The sequence below is a fragment of the Carettochelys insculpta genome, chromosome 2, assembly GCF_033958435.1.
Source record: "Carettochelys insculpta isolate YL-2023 chromosome 2, ASM3395843v1, whole genome shotgun sequence".
Classification (NCBI taxonomy): Eukaryota; Metazoa; Chordata; order Testudines; family Carettochelyidae; genus Carettochelys; species Carettochelys insculpta.
Window position 1 is genome coordinate 221,393,210 of NC_134138.1, and position 21,902 is coordinate 221,415,111.

At 51.3% G+C, this 21,902-nt stretch overlaps 1 protein-coding gene across 1 annotated transcript; it reads left to right on the forward strand.

The window, feature by feature from the left end:
* The first annotated feature begins 498 nt into the window (after positions 1-498).
* TWIST1 (twist family bHLH transcription factor 1) lies at positions 499-2,711 on the forward strand. Its single transcript, XM_074986195.1, has 2 exons — positions 499-1,370; positions 2,079-2,711. Exon 1 carries the CDS (start codon positions 765-767, stop codon positions 1,326-1,328), a length of 564 nt encoding a protein of 187 aa, XP_074842296.1. The 5' UTR covers positions 499-764; the 3' UTR covers positions 1,329-1,370; positions 2,079-2,711.
* Positions 2,712-21,902: the final 19,191 nt, after the last annotated feature.

A 21,902-nucleotide genomic window follows, 5' to 3' on the forward strand; every position in this document is an offset into this window, starting at 1 on the left:
ACATCCCCCGGCTCCCGCGCACCGCCCAGGAAACGCTCGGCTCCCCCCGGGACGCGGCCCCTGCACCCGAGGCGACCCGGGCCTGGGGGGGGGGCGGGGGCGCAGCGCTGATCGCTGCCTCTTGTTCTTTTCTCCGCCCGCCCGCCAAGCCGGGCCCCTTGCACGGGGCACATGGGAGAAGGCAGAAACTCCCCGCGGTTCGTGCTGCCGCTGCTGGGACACCCAGCCCGGCGCAGCCCGAGCGAGAGGGGCCGCGCTCCCCCCTTCTCGTGGGGCTCGGGGCGCCTGGCAAACCCCCTTCCCCCAAAAGCGCTGGTGGAAACGGGAGGAGACCGAGCGGGGGTGGGGCAGAGAGGGGAGATCGCTTCTGAATGGTTTGAAGCCCAATTGGGGGAGGGGGGGAGCGGAAACGTCCCTATAAAGCTCAGCAAAGTCCCTCCTCTCCACGTCAGGCCGATGACACGGCCGCTGCCCCAAACTTTCCGCCAGCAGGAGCTATAAGAGCCTCCAAGGCTGCAGCGGGCTCCCAATCCCAGGCACCTCGCGGGGGCTCCAAGGAGGGAGCGGGAGGGGCCGGTTGCGCTGGGGGCGCTGGGTTTTCTCCGGGATCCCGATGCCATCCCCCCACCCCCCGAAGTGAGGTCCTCCTCCTCCTCCTCCTCCCCGCAGGCCAGCAAGCCGCGATCCAGGGGGAGCTGGCGGGTGAGGCGCCCCCCTCTTCTCCCGGCCCCCCTCCCGGCCCGCAGCGTGCGTCTCCCCCAGAGATGATGCAGCAGGACGAGTCGAGCTCTCCAGTCTCCCCGGCCGACGACAGCTTGAGCAACAGCGAAGAGGAGCCCGACCGGCAGCAGCAGACCAGCGGCAAGCGAGGGGGTCGCAAGCGGAGATCCAGCAGGCGGAGCGCAGGAGCGGCCGGCGGGGCCGGGGACGAGCCGTGCAGCCCGGCCCAAGGCAAGCGGGGCAAGAAGTCCGGCGGCGGGGGAGGCGGCGGGGGCAGCAGCAGCGGCGGGGGCAGCCCCCAGTCCTACGAGGAGCTGCAGACCCAGCGGGTCATGGCCAACGTGCGGGAGCGCCAGCGCACCCAGTCCCTGAACGAAGCCTTCGCGGCGCTGCGGAAGATCATCCCCACCCTGCCCTCGGACAAGCTTAGCAAGATCCAGACCCTCAAGCTGGCGGCCAGGTACATCGACTTCCTCTACCAGGTCTTACAGAGCGACGAGCTGGACTCCAAGATGGCCAGCTGCAGCTATGTGGCCCACGAGCGGCTCAGCTACGCCTTCTCCGTGTGGAGGATGGAGGGCGCCTGGTCCATGTCCGCATCCCACTAGCAGGGAGGGGCCCCCACCCGCACCCCCAGGGCGGAGACCTAGGTAAGGGAGGCCTGGGCCGGGCGGCACCGCTGCCAGCCCTTCCCTGCGCGCGTGGGGCGCGGGGGGGAGCGCGGGGTGGCGGGGGGGAGGCGCAGAGCTGGTCAATTTCCCCGCCTGGGCCTGCGCCGAGACGCCGAAGGGCGCCGCGGGAGGCGCCTCCGAGGGGCCTGCTGGGCAGACAGGGCCCAGCCCAGCGCCCCCTGGGCCCCGGGAGTCACCGCAGCCACTGCCTTTGCGGAGCGTGGGCGCGGGGATCGCACGGCCGGGTTCCAGGGGGGAAGGCTCCGGCGTGGGCCCGCGTCCCGGTCGCCGGGGCGGTGCGGGGGCTCCGGTGGGTTCCTGCCCTGGCTGTGTGTGTGTGAGGCGAGGCGGGGCGGGGCGGGGCGGGGCGGGGCGGGGAAGGGGGCTTATACGTCCCCCAAACCTTCCGGGTGAATTCGCCTTATACAAGAGAAATCGATGTGTCTGGTGTACTTCCCAGCGCGAGTTTCCCAGCCCCCCCATCAACACCCCCACCGCCGGGTGGTTTCGTTCCTCCCGGCTGTGCGGCTGTGCTGGATCACGGGCAGTTGTGTCTCATGCAAAACGGCGCAGCTTTCTGGCTCGGTCGCTCGCTTTCCCCTTCCGCGCACAGTTATTTACAACAAGAAAAAGGAAAACAAAAGAATCGGTAACAAACCTTTCCTCTCCCTCTCTGGGTTTTTGCAGATGACATTGTTCCCAAAGCAGGAGACTATGGACTGTCTAGAGACTCTGACGTTGGATACTATTGTTTTAAATTAAAAAATTTAAAAAAAAAAACTGTGCCAAGGATTTTCTTGGAAATCAGAAGAGCTATATCCAGATTCAAAGCAGGGCGTGGGGAGCGCTTAAAGAAAGAGGCCAGGGTGCTTGGACAGTGACCACCCAGATAGGCACCGCACAGCCACACATCTCTGCATTCTGACTGAAGTCTGAACAGTGTTTGGGGTTTTAAAAAATGACGAAGAACGTTGGAATTTAATTTTTTGCATGCATGCATTCTCAAGAGGTCCTTCCTATCAGCCACTGATGAATGGAAAATACATTATCGTGGACTTTCGCCGTTCCTGAATGGTCGTAATGAAAAGCCAAACAAACGTTAGAGAGGAAAACTTTTAGGGGGAAAATAAACTGGGCTCAAACTGTTATACACAAGCCTACCGGTTCCTACTTTTTTATTATTATTTTTCTCCTCTGAGAAAAAAAATAAACATTTTATTTATTTATTGATGACCCATGTTAAAATGCAAATAGATCCGGTGTCTAAATGCATTCGTATTTTTATGGTTGTTTTGTAAATATCATTGTATATTATTTTTCTGCAATAAATAAATATGACTGAAATGTTAAGAACCTTAAAGTTTGGTCTATATGAAAACGCTGGGTGGAAGCTGGAGATAAATACCTGCTTGTTGAGCTGTAAAGACACCCAAGAGAGAGGGGGCACTAATCTAAACAAACGGGGCGCAAAACGCAAATAAACGAGCTACTGAGGGACACAGGCGAGTTATTTATAGAGACAGCTTTATTATTCTGCTTTAATGCTCATTGGGCTTAGGGGTGGGACAGTCTCTCTGTTTTAATCAGAACTCCCGATAACGTCAGGCGAAGGACGGGGGTGGTTTTAGCCACCGATCTAAAGAAAGGGCTTTCTTCCTGCAGAGACACGTGCCTCCCAACTGTAAGCCAGAAAGGTGGGACATGCCCCCTAACATCCTCCTCTGCCCAGCGATTTTAATTGATGCGGGTTGAAATAGGGCCGAGGACAGCCGGCGCATCTGTTCTGACGAAGCCCACGAGCAGACAAGGCGAGGCAAAGAGCGGCCGGGGTAAGGAACCTAAGGGATAGGGATATGAAGAAGGTGATGGTTTAATATTTTAACTGTCAGGCTTCTTTTTCTTCCGGCCGAAGGCACTAAACTCCCGCCGTCCTCCTCCTATAACTGCGCGCAGGAGCGCTCCGCCGTGGAGGAAGAAGAGGGCTGAACTCCATTTTTCTCCGCTCTCATCCTGTAGCCTGAACTCGAATGCAGGGTAAAACCACAATTGCCGAGGACCGTCTGTCTGCAGGCTTCAGGGATCAAAGGCGTTGTGGCGAGGGCAGCTATTTCAATTCCAAACCCATCCCGCCTCCCTGGTACAGTCCTCGGTGTCACTGTCTTCCTCTTGTATTCCGCCCACTGAAATGTCGCGGGCTACAGCGGTGATTTCTGTCGAGACGGCCGCACCACCGGCGGGCCGGGCTTTGGTTATTTCGGTTGATCAATAACAGGTTGCGATCAATATGCAAGTGGGCGGTCACTGCTTAGCTCCTAAATAAGACTCTCGCCCCAACGGGGGCAAAAGGCGTTTGGGCTGCAGACGATCAGCCCTTGGGCTGAATGACTCCGGCAACGCCTGGGGGAATCAGAGGGGTGCTGACTCCAATCAAGCCGGGTTTGCTTCGCCCGCGGGGCGCGAACTTCATCGCCGGGTGCGGGTTCCCGACAGAACCCTGTTGCCGACAGAAGGGATCGCTGCCTGTTTCCGAGCAGCGGGCGGTGCTGCAGGTAGAAAGCCCGCCGCGTTCGTTTCTAGGGCGAGATCGGCGAGGACTTTGAAAATGGCCTGTGGCGGTCCCGGCAGCGCTGCGCAGGGGGCGGGTGTTTGGAGAGGGATCCTCTACCGTCGGTGGTCCCGCCGAGCGGCTCTCTGGCTCCTTCCGGCCAGGTCTGAGCGCTCGCTACTCCAAGGCGCCCGAAGCGCCGCGGCCCGGACAGCCCGCACCCGCCCGGGGAAGGTCGTGCTGCGCCCGGCTACCTGCGCCGCCGCGAAGGGATGGCGAGAAGAGGAGCGAGGGAAGCTCCTCAGAGCACGAGTGGGAGCAGCGCGGCACGCGCTCCCCGGGGCGAAAAGAATCGCTCGGCCTAAGTTTGCCCGGGCAGACCTGGGCACCCCGCTGCCGGGTCGCTCCGGAGGGAAGGGGGAACTGGCCAACCGGGTCTTCACCGAGAAGGAAGGGGCCAAATTCTCCCAGCACTTTCCTGGTGCCAAACGCCGGGCAAGTCAGCGCAACGGGATGTCCCTGATTCGCACCAGCGTCCTGCAGCGCAGAATTTGGCCCCATGGAGAGCAGCTCTTCCCGGCAGCTTGGAACACCCCGGGAGCGGGGAGCCCGGTCGCTGCCTTTCATTTTTCTTTCTTTTAACGTACTGCTGGTGCTATTCTCACTCGCCTCGTGCTGCTCTCGGCGGCGGCTTCCTCCCTCTGTCGCAGCGGCCACTCTAACAAGGCGACCCGCCCCAGCCCCCCGCTGGCTGTGTTGCCCCCGGGAGCTCGGGTCTGGTTTACTCGCCTGGTCTCAAGCGTTATCTTGGTGTGAAAGCCCAACGGGAGGCTCGCCTGCTTTCAAACAGCCACCGCGCCCCTGGCCGTTTGGTGCTCGGTGACTGGGTGGCTCCCTCCACTTGAGCTGGTAAATCAGCTTCGGGTTGATCGAAGGGGAAATAGGAACGTGCCCTCTGGGCCGGTTCCCCACTCCGGCAACCGATCACAAAACCAAAACCGAGCCCAAAGGCCGACCCTGCCTCTGGGAGCGCCGGTTGCGGCCCGAGTTGCGTTGCAAGGCGCAGTGCTCTTTCCGGCGCAGAGGAGGTTCCCTACATGCTGTTGCCATGTTTTGTTACCATAGCTATGAGCAGAGGAAACGTGTCCCGTTGGCAGTCCGCGGCCAGTTGTGCAGGCTAAGAAACCCAAAACCCTCTAACAGGGAAGGGAGCGAGGGGCCGGATCCTGGCCGCTTTACTCACGCCCGCCGGGAAAGGGAGCGAGTAAAGGTGCCAGCCTCCGGCCCCAGCTGAGCAGCTGGGATCTCGCTGCCCCGCGCCACGGCGTGGCAATGCTGAGGGTCGGTTTACGCCATGGTTGTGCAAGAGAGCGGAGCATTTTGCACATTCCTCGGTTTGGCAAACTCAGACCTAGTTATTTTCTCGAGGCCGGTATCAAATTCTTCCCAGGCATATGATTTCACTTGAAGTCCTGCCCAGGAATCCTGCAAAGTGCGCGTTTGTCCCGCTCTCATGATGTCAGGCGGTTTTCCCGGCCTCTGTCATCTTAGGCAAAACAAACAAACGTGCGGGGAGCAACTCCGGTGGGAATCCGAAGCGAGCTCGGTAGAGAACAGGGGGTTCACCTGCAGACAGCCCCGCCTGCCCCGGCGTGCGAGGAGGGGGATCTGGCGGGCCTCTCCCACGTGGAAACCCCAGAGAGTAACCCAGGGGGTGATGCTGTAGCTGGGACACCCCCAGGCCCCCCAAAAAAGAGCCCAGCGGACGCGGGATATAGGATTGTACAAGGCGGGAAAGGGTTTTGATCATTCCTCAGGCACAGAGCGTGTACTGGGAGCAGGATCGGGCCCCTGAATCTTCACCCCCAAAACGTAGCCAAAGCCAAGCGGAAGCTGCTGGGGCGGGGGCGCAGTCCCCGGGGTTCCCCGCGCTCTTGTTCTCTCGACCGGCCACTCCGCCTGCCCGCTGCACCTCTTGGGGAAGAGGGCTCTGTGCCAGAAACGAGCATCTCTCGGAAGTCTGGGGGTGGAGGTGATCCGCAGCCAGGGCCGTGGGGTGCGCGGGGCGCACACACCAGAGCTTGTTTTCTTTGCTGGCCAACGCCATCTGCCCGGCGGTGAACACTGCGCCGGGTGCATTTTACATTAAGGGCTGCACCGGTTTCTTTAGACTTCGCTCTGTTCTCAGCCACTCAACGCACGTGCCCTTTGAAGAAGGTGCGTAATTGGAGTGTGAGGCACGTCTGGAATTCCCAGATGGCTATAAAACACGAAGGCGCATTTGGCAGGTCACTTGAAGGTGGAGCAGGTTAAAATCACTTGCCCCATATCCCCCTTCCCCTTCCCTCGCCTTTAACAGAGCGGCTGGCGCTTGACAGGGCCCGGGGCTAAGGAACCCAGCCCCGCTCGGCCCGTTTTCCCAAGCAGGGTGAATCAAGAGCACCAAGTGGCAACGCAGGTCCCCAAGCTCCCAAAGCAACAGCAGCCTGGTTTGGAGCCGCCCGGCGGGACCGCTGCAGCGAGCCCCTGGCCTGCCGGTGCCCCACGCCCGCGCCCGGCTGGGGTCAGATCGCTGCGGGGAGGTCGGAACCGACGCGTGGGTAAGGACTGAACGGGGCCGAAGCAGCGGGTCGGAGCGCACCTACCGGTGGGGGAGTTTCACTCCCCGGACCGGCCGCTGCAGAGCCCGCTGAGCACGTGCTCCCGCGCGGCAGCACCCCAGGGCCCCGCGTCCGGATCCGGCCGATTAAGCGCTCAACACGCCAGGGGGCGAGGACGGGGCGGGGGGTTCCAGTTGCGCCCTTTGGTCCGCAGCAGAAATCAACTCCCAAGTCCCGCAGGGGACGGGGGGAGACGTTACCCTTGGGATCCCGGGGGGGGGGGTCACTGCAGGGCTGGGACTTGTCCCTTGTCTTTTCCCATGGCGTGGGGGCGGGGCAGGGCACAGAGCACCGCGCGGGAGCGGGGCGCTGCACAGGCTCTGACCTGCGACCGGTTCAGCAGGTACCCGAAGGAGGTTTATTTCGAGCAGATGTTGGAGCTTTTCGGCGCGCGTCACGGGAAGCCAACAGCTGTGCGAGCCGCCCAGGGAGCCACGCCTTCGAGCTGCGCGGAAGGAAAAGGGAACATCAATCCCCCCCCTCCCCCCCAGACACACACGGGTTAGGGCGCTGGCGGGGCGGGGGCGCGCGGGTGCATCCCCAGGCCCCTCTGGCTGGAGATGGGTCTGTTCAAACGCCGCTCTCGGTGGTTGCAGGGCCCGGGGGTTGGGGTGTGGGGAGGGGCGGGCCAGTCTCTCCCCCTCTCGGGATCGCTCGATCGGGAGGAAAGCCTGGGCTCTCCGGAGCTGGGACTAATCACTTTCGGGGCGGTGGAGAGCGCGGGGCGGGGGGGGGGCTCTCCGGGAGGAGTTTGGAGGCCGCAGGCTGGAGCTCGGGAGGACACGCGCGGAGCCCGGCCCAGCAGACGAGGCAGGCAAGGAAAAGCCGCCGCACCGCTTTACCCCTCGGGGGGAGAGAAAAGGAAAATGTCCCAACTCTTTCTCCTAGGCAGGGCTCAGGCCTGGCAGCGGCGGGGAGACAGCCCTGCGCCCCAGGCCTTGGCAGTGCAGTTCACGGGGCTCACACTTCCTGGGCCAGCACTGGTGGACAGCAGGTCTTCAGGGGTAGCTTGAAGGAGAGAGCAGGCTGCAAATCCTAAAGGAGAGCTCAGTAGTTAGCCCAGGCCAGGGACAGGACCGTTCTCTGCGTGTGTGTGTGCGTGAGAGAGAGAGAGAGAGACTGAGGCCCTCCTCCCTTGGCTAGCAGCAGGCAATGACCGTACACACTCCTTGCTTATTTCGGCATAGCTACTCCTACGCCCTCGAGTCTCCAGAGCCAGTCCAGCTTATGAACTGGGGGACAAACGCACATCTCTGGTAAATAGCGACCGCCCCCTTGTTGAACTGTGACATCGGGAGTCTACAAAGGTCGTCAGAAAGGCGCCCAGATTGACTGTCGGCTTTGAACGATTAAAAGAAATGGATCGCATTCGGCGTAGGGATGACAAGTTAGCTATGCCAGTTTGCTGTGCCAGGCCTGTTTTCTAGGCTCTAGCGTCCGTCTGAACAGCCCTCCGGATTCTTAATCTGGAGTTATTGGCTTTGAGCCCCTCTCCCCGATCACCTGCAATGTTCTCAGCCGACGTGCCTGCGAGACTTTGAAATGCAAAGACGGACTGAGGCGTCTACCCCGTTGTCTGCCCTGTGAGCTCGCCCGCTGCCCGAAGCGCACAGTAGCTGCTGCTGTAGCGAACTAGCCACATTAGTCTGAACATATATTTATTGTTCAAACCAAGTAGCCACCCTCAACCGGCCCAAGGGCCGCACGCGGCAATCCAAGCACTTCAATCATGCAGCGGCACTGGTCCTTCCCGGGAGAGACCGCTTTCCCTGGGATCCAGTGACAAAAATAGGGGAGAGCTACTTCTTTTTCCCTTTTGCCTTGGAATGTAACACAGAATTAAAGCCTTTCTTCGCGCGTGTGGACCTCTCTCTCTCGGCCCCTGGAGCCAGCAAACATGTCTAGTGACTGAGTGATGTGCTGTCTATAAAGGGACTGTGGATGCAGGGGGGTAAATTAATGTTAATTTCAACCAAGCGGCTAATTCTTCCATGGACCCTCAGCACTTTCAAAAGGTGGTGATGTGGCTCGAATTTAATTCCGGCAGATGGAAAATGTGTCCTTTTCCCACGTGGATAGTTATATCGGTAATTATTTAATTACGCCGATGTGTAGGGGTCTTTCCTTCCTTCCTTCCTTCCTTTGTTTCTGTTGCTTGCTTGCTTGCTTGCTTGCGTGCTTTCTCCTGCATCCTGGCGCACCTTCCAACTTTCTTTCGTTCGTTCGTTCTTTCTGTCTTTTCTCCTGCATCCTGGCGCACCTTTCAACTTTTAAGTCTTGCACACCAATACAAACCAGATCCAGAACAGAGACTCCCCCCGCCACTTCAGCTCCAAACCTAAAACATATATCATAGATCAGTTTTCACCCAACGAATTCAGACCCGGAGCTCGACCTGGACTTTCAAAGAGAGTCGAGGCTGGAGTCTGCAATATTTAATCCAGTCAGCTATTAAATGTCCTCCGGCTCGAACCAAGAATCTAAACAGGCATCTGCACCGGGGATAATGACAGTATAAACGGGAGGGGGCGGATGGGGGGCACGAATAAGACAACCTCTGTGCCTTTGATTTGGGAAATGCTTGTTTTTAAGAGACCTGTCAGGGTAATAAAGAGAAAACATGAAAGAAAGCCCTTTGTTCAGGGATATGGTTTTGATGAAAATAATCGTGCTATTAATACCTGCCAGGGCCTGCTCCGGGGACTCCGCTCCCCGCGCCCCAGTGATGATAAAACACCTATTTGGTTCGCCCTGGTCCTGGCCGCTCCGTGCGGGTCTCCGCCCTGCCCCTCCTTCCCCCCAGCGGGAACTTTCCGCCGAGGCCCCGGCTGCCCCTGCGCTCATTTTTCATTTCCCAGGGGCTGCCCCTGGCGCAGCGGGGGAGCCGGCGCCCTGCCTCCCCGGGGCGCTGGAGCCGCCAGGGCGCGGGTTTTAAGAGACCGGGGCATCGATTGAACCGCCCCCGGCTCCGATGGGAGCGGGGCCCCCGGGGTAGCGTTGGGGTTCCTGCAGCGGAGGCTGCTCTGCGGCGCGGACGAGTCAACCCCTGGGCTGATCAAAGGGCTCCAGAACTCACCCGGAGCCGTGGATTCGGAAGCGGCGTTTTGTCCCAGCGCTCAGGGCCCGGCTCTCCTCTGCTCCCGCCGAGTCCCACCTCCGAGAGACTCTAACTCAGCCTCTCTCGGGTCCAGAGCGGATTCACGCCCCTCCGGGTTGCTGCTGCTGGTGGGTTGGTTTGTTTCAGAAAGCAGCAGGGCCAAGAGGTAATGGTCCTGAGCCCGGGTGAGAGTGTGGTACTGGGCACAAGGGAATAGACAGACAGAGAAAGAAAGAAAGAAGTTGGCACTGTTTGCTTTGAGGTGGGAGATAACAGGACTGCTAACTCAGGAAGAAAATCAACAAGAAGTCCTGTGCCACCTTAGAGACTAACAGATATTTTGGAGCCTAAGCTCTCGTGGGCAAAGACCTGCTTCGTCTGACAAAGCGGGTCTTTTCCCCACGAAAGCTTAGGCTCCAAAACAGGTCAGTCTCTCAGGTGCCACAGGACTCCTTGTTGGTTTTGAAGACACAGGTAACTCGCTACCTCTCTGATGCTTGTCACCATGTAAGAAAGAAAAGGAACCAAACCCTTATAACCTGGTCCCTGAGAATTCATACTTGTACCTCCTGTCCCAGGAGAGCGGTGCTAAGTGTGTAGGTTCCCCTGAACAGCTGTAACCCCCCTGCAGAAGCAGCTGGTGGAGCTTTGTTGGTTTTTGCCCAGTTCAGCACAATGGCTTCTCCTGCCCATGGAGGGTTGGGTCCTTCCCAGGGTTTTGATGCTCCTGGAGGAAGTGGGATCTAAAAGGCAGCTTGAAAATGTGTCTCATGTGAGGGGCCTGGAGGCACCTTCATCCCACTGTGTCAAAGCTGCCGGTTATTATGGGTGAGAGCCCAGCGTAGAGCTCTGCTGACCACATTCTTACCACTGAAGTCCCTGCCTAGGCTGAGCTGGGCACTCCCAGCTGGTGGCATTTCAGACCTGTGGGTTCCTGTCACTGTGGGTGAACTGTGCCCCAGCTTTACTCAATGCACCCCTGTGGAAAAATCAGCCTGTGCCTATGCTAGGTGCTTGCAGCTGGAGGGGATGCTTTTTGATCTAGGCATTTGGAGGTGAGCCTACAAGGGGTCTCCAGGCATTTGTCTGATTTGAATGCTTCTCTGGGTGATTTATGGCTAAAGGCTTCTTCCTGACACCTCCAGATGCCAAAGCTCTTACCTTGGGCCGGGGGGCGGGGGGTTGGAAACCTGTTTCCAATAGCCACTGGAGTCATGGCTGCTCCTTCACTAGTGGCCTGGGTTACCAAGTGGGGCACCAGCTCTGCAACAAATCATTAGCAGGCCCACGTGGTCCTAACAGGGTCTCCCAACCATGCAAGGGCTTGGTGCCTGTCCATTTAACAATGGCAGAGCCGAAGCTGCACTTATGGAGCCTGGAAAGGGGGCTGCCCCTTCATGCATATGGTGGTGACTCTTTCCCTAACACTCTGGTCTGGATGGTTCACAGCCCTCTCCAGTCCCTGCTTGTGGGTCAGCCCTCATTTGGTTTATGAATTGTCCCCTGAAAGACTTTGAATGTTACCAGGCCTTTACCGCAGGAGCTCCCAACCCAGACAGAGCAGGCAGGCTCAGCACATCAGTTAGAGAGGGGATCAGACCATGTCCACCTGGACCAAGGAGCTGGAGGGAACACACATGCTCAGAAGGCACCAGGCAGCAGGCGGTCTTCAGGAATGTTAGTAGGGCACTGGAATCCCAGCAAAAAAGCAATCACAGTGGAATTACCAATGACCTACTAGTTTAAAGGGTTTGTCCAATTGCAGTGAAATGGGTTAAATCAGCAGTTCTCTGATCTGAACTGCAGGTCAGGGCCCCAAGTGGTCATGATCCCATTTTAATGAGGTCCCCAGGGCTGGCATTAGATTTGCGGGGGTCTGGGGCCAAAGTCACAGCCTGCACCTCAGGACCAAAGCCCAAGCTCTGCTGCCCAGGACGGAAGCCCAAGCGTTTAGTGGTGAGACTCAGGAACACAGGAGCTCCTGCCTGGGGTTGAAGCTTTGGCTTCCCTTTCCAGGGCGATGGGGAAGGCTTAGTCTTCAGTTCCCCAGCCTGGTCTGTTGATAAGGGAGCGGGACCAGAGGGCCAGTTGCATAGGGGCCCAGTGTTTCAAAGGGGCTCAGATCTCCCAGCTTCCCTCACTGCTACTTCAGCAGCAGTGGCGGCCAGGCCCCACTGAACTGCTGTGGCAGCATCACTCTGTGCAGCTGTGAGGGAAGAGAAGACCCCCAGTGCCACAGTCCAGGCTGTGCAAAAGCCTGCCATGCCCGCTTCTGCCCTTGGTCCTGCCCCTTCGGGGGATGCAAAGCAGGACTCCCTCCAACCTTGCCCCAGGGCCCAAGGTGGCTGTTGGCTTTGCTGACCCACCCCCCACTGCTCAGTGACCCGAGGGGGGCGGGGGTCACAGTTCAATGTCTGAGACCTCCTGGGTTAGATAAGCACCCACAGTAAAAGACTGCAGGAGCCCTGTTGAAACACACTTCACACAGACCATGTGCAGTGTCTGCGTTTGGTGTTCATCCCACACTCCCATTGACATCAGGGGTAGCGCAGCAAGGAAAGAAAAGAACTTACTACAAGTACTGGCCGTCAGAATCTGACTCAGTATTTGGAGTCTCATTGGATTTCTTTCAGGGGTGGGAAGGTGGGAGAAGATAATTGACATCCACTGCTTGACTTTTCTCAAAGAGGAAGAAATTCTTCACTCTGAAATGTAACGGCTACTCTTAATGCTGAACCGATCACAGGCCGCAAGAAACCCTGGGTGTCGACAAAAACCACTCGAGAGAGTAAGAGCAATACAGAAGCACTTATAATTAATATTTGCAATGCAAGTTCTGGAGCCTGAGCTTCCCCCATTATAGTCAATGGGGATTTTGCTAATGGGATTAAATAAAGTGTTAGCAGATGATCTGAAGTCCCATGCCCGTATCATCCAAGTATTACAAAGCTTAGTGCTATATAAAATTTAGCTGGCCAGCCACCTGGCCAGCTATATTTGATGATCGTGTTCCAAACCTATATTAGAAGCACGTATAATGTAGCACCTCTGTTTAGCTGGTACCAGTTTACTCTGCAAATTACAGATAAAGTTTTACTGAGTGGAAGGCAGAAAGCAGCTTAGTGGGAGGAGGAGCACAAATGATCTAAATAGACTTAATTTTCTCTCACTGTGCAGATGAACCTGTTTTTATACCTGGAGGATGATTGAGGGACTGGGATTTTTAACAGTTGTGGGTTCATTTAGAGCCTTAGTGTAAAAACCTTAATCATAGTACAAAAACCAACTGAATATAACTAAACATGTGGCTGGCCTTAAAGACAAGGGCTTCTTACTCCTCCCCCCACTGCCACCACCTCTCTGTTTGCCAACCAGATCAAATGGCTTGGATCATTTTTGTCCTGCTGCATGTATGTTTTCAAGAAAATTAAAAGAAACTTTCCTAAACTTCAAACCTATCAAATGTTTAGCAGCTGAAGGATATTCATCTTTAGGAGCTAGGCCAAAATGTCAATAACAATTTAATTATTTCTGAAACATATGGGAGCACTTACAAGACCAAACCCGTGATAGTACATATGGATACTGGGCGGAAACTCAACAATATACTTTCATATTTGCTGGTCAAGACCTCATCCCTTGAAAAGGCAACACAAGCCACCGAAATTGTAATTGATCCTGACAGGGCCTCTAAAGCTAGAACTAAAGATAGAGCAGTGACCATGGGGGTTACCTGCATGCAGCTGAATGATAGATTGATGCTGAACATCTATGTGCAGGGAACAACATGTGTTAAGCGTTTATTAATATAGTCAATAGGAAAAGAATATTTGTATGGGTGAAATTTTTGCTGTCTGAAATGAGTTATCTCCTTTGTGTATATGGCCCAGGAGGAGAGTGGAACTTGGAGACAATCATTTCGTAGTGGAATACAAAGGAAGGCCCACTTTCTAAAGTTAGAAATAGTTTCAATATAACCATATCTTAACCATATTGTCAAGTGGGGGATTGTTTTTTGAGGGCTGCATCAGACAGCTGTTGGAGCTCTATTCTTCTATGGGTGCTAGATCAGGGTTCTGGTGAGCGGTGATGGCGTAGCTAAGATAAGGTGTTGGATAATGGAAAGAGTTGTGTAAATTTCTTCCAGCTTAAGGTAGGAGGTTGAGATGAAATGGTTTGAGAAGCTCGTCTCCACATTGTAATCTGTGAATTCCCATACAGCTGCTAGGCCTGCCGTATTCTTCAGAGGCATTCCAATTTGAAACGAACTCTCTTTCAAATTTAAGGTTACAGTTCGATTAAATATGCCAGAATGAGCAGGACTAGCACACGTATGCATCACTAGCGTCATAGTTTAAACTCTTGTGTTCTGATAGCCTAAAAGTAAAGGGGAAAATAATAATATCTAAACTTTTACTCTATATACATTTGCACCAACACAGCCATCTTCTTGCAGCATGCAGTGGAGATATTCAGCTGTTATTGCAAAGCCGTGTGACAAATTATTTTTAATCATGCTCTTTTGATTATCTCACCTGCGCTCTGCCCAGTCGTCTGTCCCCACTGGGACCACTTTCAATATTCCAGATAGCTGTACAGCCTCAAATAGACAACACAAGCAAAAGGAAAATAAGACACTGGAAGACAAATGTGGAGTTCTCTCTCCCTTCACTGTTTCCCTCCAATCCCACAAACATGACATCTAAAACCAGTACAGAACAGTAGAGTGCGGACCAGTCCAGGAAATAATTAGGCCTGGAGCCGTGGCAGATTTAAAGTCTGATATCACCGGGAAACATCGTTTTCCCAGCTTTTCAATGGAATCCTCACTTTTGCTTCTAAATTACCAAGTCCTGAAATAGTGAGCAAATTGTGACATAATGTATGAAAAAGGTATTTTATTTACTGTGTTGAGGGGTCTAACATCTATTAATTATCACCCTTCTCCTCCATGGAGACATGTGCAATTGGATTTGTGGTAATGAAGCCAGCCTGGTTTCACAGGGGCTGCCTCATTTGCCAGATAAAGGGTCCAATGATGCCCATTCTGAAGTTTGGCATGGGTGTGTCTATATAGCAAAGTTACTTAAAAATAATGGCAGGTATTTCAAAATAACTTTGCACACGTCTACACAACATGTCCACTATTTTGAAATAATTTTGAAATAGCAGATGCCTTATTTTGAATTTGGTAAACCTCATTGTACGAGGAATAGCACATATTTTGAAAAACATCTCGAAATAAAGGCTGTATAGAAAGGGAATAGTGGCTATTTTGAAATAAACTATTCCAGCACAGCTTATTTCAAAATAAAGCTTCTTTGTAAACATAGCATTTCAGATTAGAGCCCCAGGAAGCATTGCTTCCTGGGGCTATAATCCGAAATAGGCTCTATTGTGTGTGGACACACTATTTTGGAATAAATCCTATTTATTTTTGGGCTTCCATGTAGGCTACGACTACATGAGAGAGTTTTGTTGACAAAACTGGTGGACCATCCACACACAAAATACATTTTGTTGACAAACATTTTTGGTCAAGAGTATGTCAACAAAACTCAGCACTGTCACAAACAACCTTCTGCTTCTCCCAGGTGAGGAAGAGCGCTGTTGTCAACAGATTCTGTTGACAAAAAAGTAGTGTGAATGCTCTGGGGGGCTTTCCATTAACAGACAGGGCTTCCAGGACACTAGGCAGCCCTGTCTGCTGTGCTGCCAGGTGACTGTTTTGTCAAGAGATCAGCCAGGAAGTCCGGCCACTCTGACAACTGATCAGATCACTCTTTCGATCTGCTTTAGTGTAAGGCCTCACTCTGTCAACTGACATTTTGTCGGAAAATCTCTTTGGACAGAAACGACTGTTGACAAATGCTTCGAGTGTAACCATAGCCATGGAGTGGATGCATTATTCTGGAATATCTTTTTTGGAATAGGAACTCTGGAATGAACTATTCCAGAATAATTCTGTAGTGTAGACATACCCCATGAGTCACACATAGATATGCCATGCTGGAGAAATGCAGCTGCCCCAAATTCTTGCCAGTAGAATCTTTACACTGTATTATGGCATCATATGTTGTATGCACAGAGAGAAAGAATAATCATATACTTAAGACAGAGAGAGAGAGAGAGAGAGAGTTAGGAATCATGGGATCCATTTTTTCCCTATGTAGTTCAGCTGTGATTTCCTGCATTTCACAAAGAAGCCATTGGGAGGCAATAGAACTGACAAATCTCAAAAGATGATATAAGGCTTAATTTTCATTAACATTTGTAAAGTGCTTTGAGATCCTCAGCTGAACAAAGCTCTCTCCACGTAAGGTATTATTTTATAATTATTATTTTATTAGTCTCTGTCTCAATATATACTACACCAGTGGGAACATAATCTATAGGCTTTATAACCTATAGGTTATATACTCACTTGCGTATATTTAACCAATTTAAAGCGGACAGATTTTATGAAAATTCACAATAACTATGCCATTCTGTGTTCTTCCCTCTACTTACCCTTATACAGGTTGAACGTCTCTAGTCTGGCACCCTTGGGACCTAACCGGTGCTCGACAAGAGAATTTGCTGGACTATGGGAGGTCAGTATTGACTAGCAGCATTATCAACACTTCCACTGATTGCTGTGCTCTTAGCAGACATTCGGGGGCAAATTAGAACTAAATAAGAGCACAGCACACTGAGAGCCAGGACTGGTAGCAGTAACCAAACTTTATGGGACCATGGAATACTCAGCCATACTCATGATAAGTGGTTGTCCGGCTAACTAAAATCATGCCAGATTATGGATGTTGCCAGATGAGAGAGTTTTGGATTAGAGACGTGAAACTTGTATTGTATACCACATGTTTTGTGTTACATTAAATATTTTTATTTTCTTCCGATACTCCTGTTTTTTTCATTCTTCCTATTTTCCTAAACTGAAATGAAATCTAGTTCAAGATGAACCAAATAGCCTCTGTTGATGTTACCTTTATCTGTATTTAGTGCTAACAAAATACAGCAACGTACAAGAGAAGAGTAGGGGTTGTTTCTCTGGTTGTTTTATGTAGGCATCCTACACTTACGGGACCTTTACTCATGCTGAGTAGCACCTCACTTCATATGTAAGCTTCCAGAAACCAATGGAACTGTTTCATGGAGTTGGGTATTAGAACTGTCCTTTTGTTCTCTATCTGTTCAGCACGTAGGGAGGTAATGTCTGGTCCATGACTAAGGCACTACTTGCTACAGTAATGCAAATAAATAAACAAATAAGAATTCAATGTGGGCAGAGGTATTGGAATCCGGCCCTGGCATTTCTTACTTCTATTTTTTCCCAGAAGAATTAAGATCCACAAGTAATAGTAGAAACTTGCCTCTATCGAGGGCTCTTGGCAAGTCAAAATAGGTTTCCAGCGCAAGAGTGAAAAAATAGATTTGCAAAGTAGAATGTGACTTGTGGAGCGATTTTTGTACAACACCTTGCCAGGAATAACATGTCTTCCAGTCACAGTAATGATCTTTTAGCATAAAGTGACTAATTCTTGCAAACAGAGGGGCGGCAGGGGGAACGATGACCTTTTTACATTCTTTCCAACAGAAGTAAAAGAATAATTATGGGAGTTCAGCTTCAGTGAGGAATATTGGAAGGAGCTCACATGTCATTATTTTAAAATGAATTATTAATATTTCTAATTAACTTATTTGTGTCTACTGGGAAAACATTGCTAAATCAAGGAAGCGGTGTTTGCACAGCTTGTTTTATACTGAACATCATGCAGGCTCATGGACGAAAGTGAGGTTAATTTTGAAGATGTAGGCCTCAGATGTCTCAGGTGCAATCTCAAAGTCATATAGGTGCTAAACAACTTCAGGCATTTTTGAGCAATTGTAGTCACTCTTCTTATGAGGGATTATGAGGTTAGGTAGACTCCTCTGACCTGCAGTATTACTTCACTGTAAAACACTGTAAGGAATTATGAAAGAACAATGAATACAACCATCTTCTTAATGCCAATCTCTTCCTGCTCCTTCACTGAAACTGAAGACATCGCTCCTGGATGGTGTGAGGAAGCATATTATTGTTGTTGTACCCTGTCCACCAGACAGTTCAGCCAGCCCACTGATCTGTGGCTTCCCAAACATATGCCTCCTGGACATATTCTGGATTAAAAAATAAACTCTGATACAGCCTTGGTTCATTGTGAGAGGACACTGATGCCTTGTGGGGCTCCTTCACGTCAGTGATAGGATGATGTAAGCTTTATAAACAAGAAGGTTCTCTTTCTGGCCAGAAATGGATAGTGGATGTTTGTAATTGCTCGGCTAATCTATAAAGTGAATACTAACAAGAGCTTTTCAAAATGGCTGTGTAAACAAGCCCACTGTGAATACCCTGATTCAGATTCAGGGTATCTCTATACTAGACATAGCAGTTGACCACTAATACACTATTTTACCTATGTCAATTGCATAGCTAAAATGGACTTATCAGAGGTCAACTGCTAGGGCTGTCCTCACTGAAGAAGGTCTATGGGAGCATTTATCCTGTCAACCTTCCTTAATCCTCACTGCTTGTAAGGAGTTCCAGAGTTGACATTGACCCCGGAGAGCATCATTTCATGCAAGCGCAAAACAATTGACCTTGAGAGGGTCAATCTTCCATGGTAGCGTGGAAACAGGCTTAATTGTGCTTGTTTTCCATGCTGCTTTTGCTTACTGACAAAGCCTTGCAAATTTATCTTTGCAAATAAAAGATATTGTAGGAACTAAAAAAGTGAGTTATTGGGCTTTACACACAAGAGGTGAAACTCACCTATGGGGTGGAGGGCTAAAACAAGGTTCTCTGAATCTCTGAAGCCCCATTTTCATCATATATGGAAGGTCTGCTGACAATGACTGTAGCAGGGATATCTGTCCATCATTTCTGCACCATGGAAAGAGGATACATTAGTTCTGCATGGTTGTAGGTGAAGGGCAAGTGGAAGAGGTGTTGTTGATCCATGTTTATATGGGTCCAGTAACTTCTTCAGCTAGCATACAGGAGCCAAGGTCATTATTCTAGCACAGTGGTTGCAACTGCAGCTGCAGAAGGCTGGTGCTAGGTTGGGGAGATAAATTTCACCTCTCTACTTTCCTGAACTTCACCCACAGAGAGTTTGAATTTGTAGGCTCCGTGCAGGTGTAGAATTCACACAATAATATTGATTGATTGATCAATGAAAACTCCATTCTCTCAGCTCTAGTTGTAACTGCCCACAGATAGAGCTGAACCTGGAACCTCTGAAGCTTGGCATAGGAACTGCCACAGTTTGAGCTAACAACCATCTGGCTCTCTACTAAGGCTGAAGGGGAGCCTCATTCTTTCTCTGTGTAAGTTTAGGAGAGAGGTAGTAATGTTAGTTTGTATTCAAACAAAACAAAACAGCAGTCATGTAGCACTTTAGAGACTAACAAAATGATATATTAGGTGATGAGCTTTCATTGGACAGACCCACTTCTTTAGAGCGAAACAATTTCCAGTCCAGACCCAGATATATAATACAGAGGTCCAAAAAATTGCAATAAAAATTGACAAATCAAATACATGAACTGAAGGAGGGGGATGAGGAGTCGGGGATGTTAAGTGTCTTGCCTGAGATCAGTAGGAACATCAAACAAAGGGAAGCAGTCCTTGTAATACGTGAGATAATTGTCTTTGTTCATACCAAGTGTTCATGTGTCAAATTTGAATATGAAGCCCAGTTCACAAATCTCCCTCTATAATCTGTTTTTAAAGTCTCTTTGTTGTAGGACACATATTCTCATGTCTTTAACAGACTGGCCCACTCCACTGAAATGCTCTCTGAATGGCTTATGTTTATTGAGATGCCTGATGTCTGCTCTGTGTCCATTCATTCTTTGGCAAAGTGTTTGGCCAATGTACATTGTAGCAGGGTATTGCTGGCACATAATGGAGTACATAATATTGGTCAAGGTACATGAGAACGAGCCCCTGATCTTGTAATTAATGTGGTTAGGTCTGGTGATGGTATCCCCAGAATAAATATGTGGACAAAGTTGGCAATGCGGTTTGTCGCAAGGAAAAATTCCAGCTGGCTGACAAAAGGAGTGCTGTTGTCATCATGAATAAGTCAGACTGTGAGCAGGAGGCAGCTAGACAACGATCCAACATCACATTTTACAGATCTCTTTCCTTTTATCCCACTTTAGAATTCCAAAAGAAACTACACCATCTACTTACGGAACTCCCTGCCTCTACTTGGGACCAAATTCACTCAGCCACACCATCTGAGCCTCGACTGGATTATTCTATTTACTGCCTAAAATCCATAAACCTGGAAGCTCTGGATGCCCTATCATTTCAAGTATTGGTACCCTTACTACTGGACTGTCCAGCTATGAAGACTCCCTCCTCAAACTCTATGCCACCAGCACTCCTAGCTGTCTTCGAGATACCACTGACTTCTTGAGGAAATTATAAAACATTGGAAAACTTCCTGACAATACTAACCTTGCACCATGGACGTAGAAGCTCTATACGCCAATATTCCACATGTAGATAGACTACAAGCGATCAGGAATACCATCCCTGATGTTACCACAGCAAATCTGGTGTCTGATCTATGTAACTTTGTTTTCAGCCACAATTGTTTCCAATCTGGGTACCAATTATACCTCCAGATTAGTAGCACTGCTATGGGCATCAGCATTGCCCTACTTTTGCTAATGTTTTTATGTCTGACTTACAGCAACGATTCCTCAGAACTTGCCCCCTATTACTACTCCTTTATTTACATTACACGTCAATAACATCTTTATCATTTGGACTCACAATAAAGAGACTCTCATAGAATTCCACAGCAATTTTAATAATATGCACCCTACCATCAATCTCAGCCTTGATTATTCCACACGAGAGATACATTTTCTGGACACCACAGTACAAATCACTGATGGCCACATCGACACCACTCTCTATCAGAAACCCACTGATTGCTACACTTACCTATATGCCTCCAACTTCCACCCAGCGCACACCACATGATCCATCATTTATAGTCAAGCCCTTAGATACAATCTCATCTGCTCTGATCCTACTGGCACAGACCAAAAACTTCACGATCTCTACCAGGCATATATAAAACTTAATTACTCACCAGGAGAAGTTAAAAAAAAACAACAGATTAACAGGGCCAGATGAATACCCAGAAATCAGCTACTTCAAGATAGGCCCAGGAAGGGCAATAACAGAACACCACTTGTCATAACCTACAGACCTCACCTCAAACCCTTGCAAAGCATCTTTAAAAATGATGACCTATTCTAAATTATGATGCTACTCTCCAGAAGACCCTAGACAACAGGCCTGCACTCTCCTACAGACAACCTCCTAACCTAAGAAAGATTCTCACTAGCAATAACAGGCTACACCACAGTAATACTAATTGTGGAACTTTTCCTTGCAAAAACCCTGTTGACAACTTTGTCCACATATTTATTCTGGGGATACCATCACTGGACCTAACCACATTAATTACAAGATCAGGGGCTCATTCTCATGTACCTTGACCAGTATTATGTACATCATTATGGCTGCGTCTACACGTGCACGCTACTTCGAAGTAGCGGCAGTAACTTCGAAATAGCGCCCGTCACGTCTACACGTGTTGGGCGCTATTTCGAAGTTGAAATCGACGTTAGGCGGCGAGACGTCGAAGTCGCTAAACCCATGAGCGGATGGGAATAGCGCCCTACTTCGACGTTCAACATCGAAGTAGGGACGTGTAGACGATCCGCGTCCCGCAACATCGAAATAGCGGGGTCCTCCATGGCGGCCATCAGCTGGGGGGTTGAGAGATACTCTCTCTCCAGCCCTTGCGGGGCTCTGTGGTCACCGTGGGCAGCAGCCCTTAGCCCAGGGCTTCTGGCTGCTGCTGCTGCAGCTGGGGGTCCGTGCTGCATATACAGGGTCTGCAACTAGTTGTTGGCTCTGTGTATCTTGCACTGTTTAATGAAAGTGTGTCTGGGAGGGGCCCTTTAAGGGAGCGACTTGCTGTTAAGTCCGCCCCGTGACCCTGTCTGCAGCTGTGCCTGGCTCCCTTATTTCGATGTGTGCTACTTTGCCGTGTAGACGTTCCCTCGCTGTGCCTATTTCGATGTTGGGCTGAGCAACGTCGAAGTTGAACATCGACGTTGCTGGCCCTGGAGGACGT